This window comes from Porites lutea, chromosome 6 (assembly GCF_958299795.1).
Source record: "Porites lutea chromosome 6, jaPorLute2.1, whole genome shotgun sequence".
In the NCBI taxonomy this organism is placed as follows: domain Eukaryota; kingdom Metazoa; phylum Cnidaria; class Anthozoa; order Scleractinia; family Poritidae; genus Porites; species Porites lutea.
The window spans coordinates 9,890,534-9,900,548 of record NC_133206.1 but is presented as its reverse complement, the minus strand read 5'-3'; the positions used below and the strand labels follow the sequence as shown (position 1 = coordinate 9,900,548).

General features: G+C 33.0%; 2 protein-coding genes across 2 annotated transcripts; both read left to right on the top strand.

The window, feature by feature from the left end:
- Positions 1-645: 645 nt before the first annotated feature.
- On the top strand, positions 646-2,128 carry LOC140940626 (BTB/POZ domain-containing protein 6-like). The gene has a single exon (XM_073389616.1). The coding sequence runs from the start codon at positions 698-700 to the stop codon at positions 1,649-1,651; it is 954 nt and encodes a 317-aa protein (XP_073245717.1). The 5' UTR covers positions 646-697; the 3' UTR covers positions 1,652-2,128.
- Positions 2,129-7,579: 5,451 nt separating this feature from the next.
- Positions 7,580-9,808, top strand: LOC140941861 (uncharacterized). The gene is made up of 4 exons (XM_073390868.1): positions 7,580-7,733; positions 7,821-7,931; positions 8,154-8,906; positions 9,225-9,808. The coding sequence occupies exons 1-4, from the start codon at positions 7,580-7,582 to the stop codon at positions 9,806-9,808; spliced, it is 1,602 nt and encodes a 533-aa protein (XP_073246969.1).
- Positions 9,809-10,015: the final 207 nt, after the last annotated feature.

Genomic DNA, 10,015 nt, shown 5'->3' with positions numbered 1-10,015 from the left:
AAGTCACCCCAGTTTTCCGTCCTATTTTACCCAAAATTTGAGACACTCAAACTTGTGAAAGAAAAATCAAATCACCGCTTTCCAGAAGGATTTACACTATAACGGACACCGTAATTTGTTTTGACTACCTTGACGTCATTTCTAAACCCCTTGTGTCACCCGCTGACCTACAATAGTAGTTAATTATCACCGCAGTAGTTAATTGTTTGTAGGTCTCTCTCTTACAGTAATTATGCCTCTTTCGTAATTATAATCCTCACTCCTTGATAGACAGCAACCACAGGCATGCCAACTTTAAAAGTTTCCTTCGGGAAAATAAAAATTCATAATATTACAGACACACTATTTCCGTCTAAATTTTGCTTTAGTTGTCGTAAACTTTAGCAACTACATGTCAGTAATACAGCACTTATTTTTCAACCGACCATTCAATTTATGTTCATTTTTATATGCTTGAAAATTTCTAGCTTTCATCCAGAACTAATAATATATTAAATATATTACGTCAGGGGGCCTCTCCAAATGCAAATCGTTTATAGCAACCTTCTGTGAACCTTCAATTATTTTACCGCATACCGCGTATCGCGTGACGGCATTGTATCGCTATTTTTGTTTGCCGGTAAGGGAAAAAACCGTTTCAGCTGCTGGGGAAGCTGAAAAGGGTTGTTGAACGTTTGACGTTACAGAAGTAGTAATTATGTCGACAGAGAAGGATTGGCAAACTTCAAAGAACTCCATAAAGAAAAGATGTGCCTTCGTTTTTAACAACGAGTTACTGAGTGATGTTAACTTCGTTGTTCGAGCTTCCAGTGGCGAGGACAACAAGATCGTTCCAGCTCATAAGTTTGTCCTCTCAATTAGCAGCCCGGTATTCTTTGCCATGTTTCACGGGAAAATGGCGGAGACATCAAGCCTCATTCATCTGCCTGACTGTGATTATGATGATTTGCTGGAGTTCTTTCGTTACCTCTACACTGACGATATCAACCTCAGTGGAGCTAACGTATTACAGGTGCTTTATCTAGCAAACAAATACATTGTTCCTTCGCTGGCTGATAAATGTACCGATTTTCTGCGGACCAATTTGGACGCACCGAACGTGTTTTGCATACTTCCCCTCGCACAGCATTTTGGTGAGGAGGGCCTCGTGAAGCGTTGCTGGGAAGTGATCGACAAGAGGACAGAGGAGGCGGTGAAAGCTGACGAGTTTGTTGAACTGGATAGGTGTCTTGTCGAGACAGTTGTGAATCGAGAATCGCTATGCGTGAAGGAGATAGAATTATTCAAAGCTGTTGATCGTTGGGCTACAAGAAAATTCGAGAAACAAGGTCAATCAGAGCATACAAGTAGCAAGAGTAAAAGACAAATTTTAGGGGAAGAAATTGTGAAAGGAATACGATTTTCATTAATGTCACAAAAGGAGTTTATGTCTGTTGTTCCGGACAGTAACATTTTAACAACCGAAGAAATTATAAACCTGATGAAACAATTTAATGGAATAGCAACAGCTCCTTTACCGTTTGTGCAAACTCCTAGAAAAGGAACGATCAGAGAAACCGAGAGACGAAGAAGAATTGGAACTTATATTCCACCAGCAGTCAATTGGTTTAGTTCTACACGACGGAATTCGCCAGAATCTACGTGCTGTTGATACATATAATGTTAGCGTTACAGAAGTTGGTGGTCCTGTGTCTTTCAAAGTTTTTGAAGCCTGTTTTTGTGCAATAAAAAGAATGGAATTCAAATTTTGTTTTTCGTTTGTTGCTTTTATTCGACTTTTTAAAATAAATTTAACAGTCCATTTTCAATATCCCGTTTTTGCAAATCAATGCATTCGATTCTACTTAGATTATCAGTTTTAAGGTTTTTTCCCCCGAAAAACCGGATTTCCTAGCCATTTTCGCTTTTCTACGTCATGTTGTAACGGATTTGAATTCAGTTGTAGAATTTCCCAGTTCGTTGTTCCGTTTCGTACCTATATGGTATTGGAAAACTTTTTTATGAATTTGTATACTTGCGGTTTTTCGCTATATGGTTTTCGTATAATCGTCATACTTCCCTGTCGACTTAACTCAGGATGACTTGTAAAATACTTGATAAATTAAAGGTATGGTGCAGTGCATTTGAAAATAGTAAAGGGTAAAGTTAAGGACTTCAGTATTTGTATTGAGTTCGCTCTGTTGAGCTGAATTATGGACTTGGCCGGATAATGGAGATGGAGAATCAATGTTCAAAATTGAAGAGCCAAAGTTTCGGACGCGGAGAACTCGATATAGTAGGATGAGTGCTAAATCTAGAATAAAGATTATGAATATTTCTAACACGATAAGATCTTCATTTGTAGTATTAAACTTCTTCAAACGCTGCCACTAATGGTCCAACCCTTCGCTCAATTCTCGATTTAACGAGTTAACGAAACTTGTATACACTAAGAATAATGTAAGAGGTTTTTACTTAAGAAAAGAAAAATGTCTTCAAAGAGAAATTCGAAATCCTTTTTTCAGAGAGAGGAAAACTGTAAGTGAAAACAGGAGCCTTATATAACCTGTAATATCAAGTGCTTTTGAATGTGTTGTGACAATAGATGGATCGAAACGCACCAATTACTGATTACGAGTCTTCATAGCCAATAACATCACGGCTTAACTGACAGACGACCAGTAACATCGCGACGTAATTGACCAATCAGATCAATAGCCAGAGTAAAATACCATCAACTGACGTGATACAACTCACTTTGACTCTGAAGATGACTACCGCAAAGGTTGTCGAAACGTCAGTCACTGTGAACAACAACAGTCCTATTCAGGACTACGTTCACCCGGACGATCAAACTCAATCTACTTTTGTGTTGTGTTTGATAACGACATTTATTGACCTTGATATTAGATAACCTGCGCGTAAAAGTAGTAAAATGTCTCCAATTTTAAGCTGTAAATGCAATGGACACGTACTGAATGAAAGCGGCAGGAAGTAAAACTTGCCAGCATAAATACTTTAAGGCTCAGAGATTTTAAGTCAAAGGCAAAATATCGCTTTTTCTTCGACAAGATGAATCAACCAATGAAAAAGTTTGTTGGTTTTTAGTCAACCAATTAAAAATCAAGGCAGTCATTGACATGAAAATACGAAAAAAACCACTATCTAACCGGTCGAACCACCAACAATTAACACCCGACTTAATTTGTAGTCCCTCGGAATGGGCCTTTTTGCTCTCTGCTCACCGTAATTTTTAGGGAGTTATTATAACTCCAAAAATGGAGTAAACATTTGAGGTACAGGATAACCCCTTTTGGGGGGTTTCCTTTAACTCCTCATTTAACTCCGAATTTGGGGTCATTTTTTCTCCTGAAAAAGAGTTCTTTTTACTCCCAGTCTGGAGTTAAAATAACTCCGAAGTGGGGTTATTTTTACTCTTTTTGGAGTTAATTTAACTCTGAAAGTGGAGTAAAAATTTTAGGTACAGGATAACTCCTTTTTTGGGGTTATTTTAACTCCTCAATATCTGGGGTCACTTTTGCTCCCGAAAAAGAGTTCTTTAAACTCCTTTTTGGAGTTAAAATAACTCCCCAAATAATGACTCCACTGTAAGCAGTTAAATTATACCCACTAGAGGAGTTGTTATAACTCCTTAAAAATTACTGTGCGACCAGAGAGGAGGGGGCGCGGAGGCCCCCCTCTTTAACTTCTAAATCGCTTATCATACAGCCACCAAAATTACTCAGAATAATGTACTCATCATTTCTCCAATTCAGAGGCATAAGCCGGTTGACGCAATGACAACTTGCTGTATTGACAAAATACAATTATTCCCTCAATAAGGTGTCTGGTAAAACCAGACACACATGAGATTTAACAATAGCAGTGATATTATGATGACGTTTTCCCGCTGAAACTCTGGAACCAGCCGCCATTTTGAATTACTGCACAGGACATCCGCCATTTTGAATCAGGTCAATAACCAGTCAGAGTTTTATGTCATCAACTGACGTGATCCAACTCACTTTGATTCTGAAGATGACTACCGCACAGGCAGGTTGTGGAAACGTCAGTCAGTCACTATCAATAACCGGTTCAGGAGTGAGTAAATTGTATAAGACTTGGACTAGTGCACGCTCAAATTTTGAAAAATAAGGTTGCGGCTGTCAAAACTCAGTTTCCATGGTAACAGGTCACGATGACTGTAAAATGTTCCCAGATCACGAGATTTTAGGTAAAGTCGCTAAGATTAAACGGTTTTGAAGTAAGTTATTCCACTTTTTAGTGAGGGAGAAGGGGGGAAGCTTAAAAGCCCCCCGGTCTGATAGTGGTTGATGATATTCTTACATCGTATTTATGACGGATAAAAGCACTAAAAGGGCTATGAAGGCATTGGTGTTAATGGTCTTCGTGTGTTCCTGCGTAAATTAATGAGATTCCTGCGCCAAAAGGCCTAACACATCCATATTCATTACTGGGAATGAGCGTTGTGGTTGGTTTATAGTCCCCCAGCGCTTCCGACTCCGAATTATAGGGCCGTGCTTTCCATTTTGCCGAACCAACCGGTAAAAAAACCAATGGAATTGGCCAAAAGAAATGGAACGGCATTGTTCGATTGAAACAAAGTTTCCATCTGGACTGAAGAGTTCCATTTTCTTTTTGAGGGAACTTGGTTATCTCTCAGCAAAGTGGCACTGAAATCGAAACGTGGCAAGTTTCGGTCGGACGGGCAAGTCAAAGAGGACAACCTGCCTAGGTCAGTACCACTCTGCCGAAAAATTTCCGTCTGGAACAAAGCGTTGCATCAATATTTCGACCGAAATATCTAGAAATTTTAGGTTAATGGGAAGCACACATAGATGATTTTCCACCAACAGCAACTTTCCTTCTATTCTCTTCGTATCTTGTTTTTACCGTAGATTGTATGCCGAGTCCGAGTCCGAGTCCCACTCCGACTACGGCGTCCGGCAGTAGTTAGTAAATGATGCCATCCCACTCACTCACTTTTATTTCTAACTCATCTCGCAAAATCGCTCGCTTGTTCACTCATTTCACATAACTCATTCGTCAAACTCACTTCATTCACTTCATTCAATTCGTTCGATTCGTTCAATTCGTTCGATTCGTTCAATTCGTTCGCTTTCGCTCACTCATTTCACTCATCTCACTCATTTCACTCATCTCACTCATTTCACTCATCTCACTCATTTCACTCATCTCACTCATTTCATTCAGTTCATTCAGTTCGTTCAACTCATTCGTTCTGTTCCATTCGTTCTCAAGTGTCGCTCTTATTGCTCGAAGAGTTAGAAATAAAAGTGAAGAGTGGGTTGTCATCATTTACTAACTACTGTATAATAAATAAAATAGTGAAAAGTGAATCAGAAAAAAAAATTTAATTTATTGCTTAAAGATAAAAGAATAATTATACATAATGGGATTCAAATCAACAAACAAACAAACAAGTCAATCAAATAATTGTAATACTTTCAAAGTTGGAGGATTATTATTTGATAGTAAAGAAGATTATCTGTTGTTTAAAAATATTGATAAAAATATTAACGACACAGTTAAATCAGTAAAAGATGGAAGCATTGATTTAACAAAAGTTTTTAATAATGTTAAACCAATAAGTGTAAAAGAATGTTATTATGAAGCAAGGGAAGAATTGGATGGATTGTTTGAAAATGCAACAGGTTTATTATGTTATGAAGGCACAACATTAGTTACTGAGTATAAAGTTGGTTGTTGTTTTTTTGATAAGATTAATGTAATAGAATATTTTGATTATAGTGATAGTGATGATGATAGTGGTAGTGATGATTTTTAAACTTCTAACATTTTATGTTACAAGTTTTTATACATATATTACTGTATAATAAAATAGTGAAAGTTGAAGTGAATCAGAAAAAATAAATTTGATTTATTGCTTAAAAATAAAATAATTATTATATAAGTTATGTCTCAACCAATTTTTACCGATAAACAACTTCAGTCTTTGTCTTTGGACGAATTAAAAAAGATTGTATCACAAGAAAAAAAAGATCTTAGAAAAGATTATAAGATATTGCAAAAAAAGAGAATATTGATTGAAAAATATCAAAAAATGAGAAACATTAGAACAAAAATTAATCAAGGAAAAGTTAATCCCAAAGTTGATAAACCCAAAGTTGATAAAAAACCCAAAGTTGTTAAACCAAAAGTTGTTAAACCAAAAGTTGTTAAACCAAAAGTTGTTAAAAAACCAAAAGTTGTTAAAAAACCTCATTCTAAAAAGATAAAATCATTTGAGGATTATTTTGAGGAATGTATAAAAAATAGAAAAATTCCTAAAGATACTCCTTCTTATTTAAGAAAAGCTCTTGAGAGAGCTATAAAAGAATATGAACAAGGAATTGAAGTTGAGAAATCAGCTCTAAACGAATTTGCTAAAAAATATATTATAAAAGGTAAATCAGGGTTATTTCCTTATCAGTTTTTCGAATATTATTATCGTACTATTAAAAAATTTATTAGAAATCATCGTAATACTAAAATAAGGTTTGTTTTAATTTGTATGATGCAAAAAGAAGAAAAAATATCGAAAGATAGTGATGCAACTTTTAAAGTTAAAGATAAAGCATATTTTAGTTCTAGTACTTATAATAATTTTAAATCAACTGATGAAGAAGAGATATTAACAAAAAGTATTCAAGAAATTTTAGATAAAATATCTAATTATCTACTAAATGGAAGTGGGTGGTATTTTAAAAAAATTGTACAACTAGATATTCATACAACTCAATTAAAACCAATGAGGGGTTCTTCTTATATTCCTCTTCCAGATTGGATTATGAGAAAAAAAGCAATTGTTAGTATTCGAAATAAAGATAATAAATGTTTTATTTGGTCAGTACTTCGTTATCTTCATCCAAGAGAAAAGAATGATTGTAGATTTGCAGATTTAAAAAAGTATGAGAATGATCTTAATACTAAAGGAATTACATTTCCAATGAAAGTAAAAGACATTAACAAATTTGAAAAACTTAATCCAGATCTTCCAGGAATAAATGTTTTTTCAAATGATGGAGAGACTATTTATCCTTTGAGAGAGGTAAAGAAAGATTGTAAAAATACTATTGATTTATTTTTATATGAAGAAGATGGTAAATTTCATTATTCACTAATTAAAAACTTTTCTCGTCTTGTACGTAGTCAAATTACTTCAAGAACAAATGAACCAATTCATATTTGTAAGAGATGTTTTTGTCATTTTACAAAACCAGAATTATTAGATAAACATATTAAATATTGTTCTAGTAATAAAACAGCATTTGTAAAAATGCCAGAAAAAAACAAAACTTTACATTTTACTAATTATGATAGACAACTTCCTGTTCCTTTTGTTGTATATGCAGATTTTGAATGTTTTACTAAACCAATGAATAGTTGTAGTCCTGATCCTAAAGATTCTTACAACTATAACTATCAAAAACACGAACCATCAGGATTTTGTTTTTATGCAAAGGGTATTGTTAATAAAAGAATTAAACCAATCATTTATACAAAAAAATCAGATGATGAAGATATTGCTAAAATATTTGTAGAAAAACTTACAGAAATGACTAAAGGGATATATGAAGATTTTTATCGTAAACCAAAACCTTTAGTAATGAGTGAAAAATCAAATAAAGATTTTAATAATGCTGTTAATTGTCATATTTGTGGTGGTGAATTAGGTAAAGATAGAGTTAGAGATCATTGTCATTTTACAGGTGAGTACCGTGGAGCAGCACATAACAAATGTAATCTTATGTGTAAAAAACCAAGAATACTACCAGTTATATTTCATAATCTTCAAGGTTATGATGCACATCTATTTATCAAACAACTTGCTAAAATAGATGGTGATCTTAGTTGTATACCATCTACTGAAGAAAAATATCTTTCATTTTCTAAATCTATTAAAGTTGGTGAGTACAAACATATTAATGGTGATATTATTCCAATAAAATTTGAAATTAGATTTGTTGACTCATTTAAATTTCTTCAAACATCACTAGCCAATCTTGTTTCAAATTTAAACCAAGATGACTTTCATATAACAAAACATACTTTTAAGAATAATACTTCATTACTAACTCGTAAAGGAGTTTATCCTTATGATTATGTATCATCAATTGAAAAATTATCAGAAACACAACTTCCACCAAAACAGGGGTTCTATTCAAATCTAAATGATGAAGATATAAGTGATGAAGATTATCAACATGCGATTAAAGTCTGGAATACATTTGGGTGTAAAACAATAAGAGACTATCACGATCTTTACCTAAAATCTGATGTTATGCTTTTGGCAGATGTTTTTGAAAACTTTAGGAAAACTTGTCTTAAACATTACAAATTAGATCCAGCTCATTACTTTACATCTCCTGGTTTAGCTTGGGATGCATGTCTAAAAACAACAGGACAACGTTTAGAGTTATTAAGTGATTATGATATGTTAATGATGTTTGAAAAAGGAATTCGTGGTGGAATAACACATATATCAAAAAGATATGCAGAAGCAAATAATAAGTATATGAAAAATTACGATCCTGAAAAGAAATCATCATTTATACAATATTTGGACGCAAACAATCTTTACGGTTGGGCTATGTCTCAAAATTTACCAACGAATAAATTTAAGTGGATGAATAATATTACAGTGGAAAAGGTAATGAAAATTTTAGAAAAAACAAATGATAGTATGTTAAATACTGGTAAGAAGGGATATATTTTTGAAGTTGATTTGGAGTATCCACCAGACTTATGGGATCTTCATAATGACTATCCTCTTGCACCTGAATTAATGAATGTTAATGGAGTTGAAAAATTAATATGTCATTTTAAACCAAGAAAAAATTATGTTATTCATTACAGAGCTCTTAGACAATGTCTTGAGTTGGGTATGAAGATTACTGCTGTTCACAAAGGAATATCATTTTACCAAAGTCCTTGGATGGAACCATATATAAGAAAAAATACAGAACTTCGAAAATGTGCTGCAAACAATTTTGAAAAAGACTTTTTTAAACTAATGAACAATTCAGTTTTTGGTAAAACAATAGAAAATATTAGAAAGCGACAAAATATAGTACTTATTGATGATCGTAAAAAAGCATTAAAACTATCAAGTCGTCCAAACTTTGATAGATGTACAATATTTGATCGAAATCTTATTGCTATTCATATGAAAAAGACAGAAGTGTATTTTAATAAACCAGTATATGTTGGTCAAGCAATTTTAGACTTATCAAAAACTTTAATGTATGATTTTCATTATGAATACATCAAAAGTAAATATGGAAAAAAAGCTGAGTTATTGTTTACAGATACAGATAGTCTAATGTATCAGATTAAAACAAAAGATTTTTACAAAGATATATGTAATGATATAAAAAATAAATTTGATACTAGCGATTATCCATCAGATCATCCTTCTGGAATAACTACAGGAATTAACAAAAAAGTGATTGGTATGTTTAAGGATGAAGCATCAGGAAAACAGATAACTCATTTTGTTGGATTACGTCCTAAACTATACAGCTATAAAGTTGAGGGTGAAGTAGAATTAAAGAAGTGTAAAGGAATAAAAAAAAATGTTGTAAAAAAGTCAATAAACTTTGATGATTATGTTAGATGTTTATTTTCTGGTGAAAAAGAAATGAGAAATATGAAAATAATAAGAAGTGAGAATCATGATATATATTCTAAAGAGGTTAATAAAGTAGCTCTTAGTAATCAAGATGATAAGAGACATGTGTTAAATGACCAAATACATACTTTAGCTATTAGAGAAAAATATTAGATTTAAGATTTAATAAGTAGAAATAATAAATGGTATATACTGAAGAAGAAATAAAAAAATATCTCAATATTTTACATAATTATAAAGTAGAAAAAAGTGAGGGGGTTAAAAAGTCAACAGTAGCTTCATGTTTAGGATGTAAAAATACAGAATCTTTTTTTATTGATTTTGGTCAAAAAATATGTTATGAATGTGGAATGATAAACG

Bases quoted from the DNA above. Each gene is read 5' to 3' on its own strand.
- LOC140940626 (XM_073389616.1), top strand. From the start codon at position 698: ATGTCGACAGAGAAGGATTGGCAAACTTCAAAGAACTCCATAAAGAAA.
- LOC140941861 (XM_073390868.1), top strand. From the start codon at position 7,580: ATGACTAAAGGGATATATGAAGATTTTTATCGTAAACCAAAACCTTTA. The intron at 7,734-7,820 runs GTGAGTACCGTG...ATAATCTTCAAG, and splicing joins AGATCATTGTCATTTTACAG to GTTATGATGCACATCTATTT. The intron at 7,932-8,153 runs GTGAGTACAAAC...AAAAATTATCAG, and splicing joins TTCTAAATCTATTAAAGTTG to AAACACAACTTCCACCAAAA.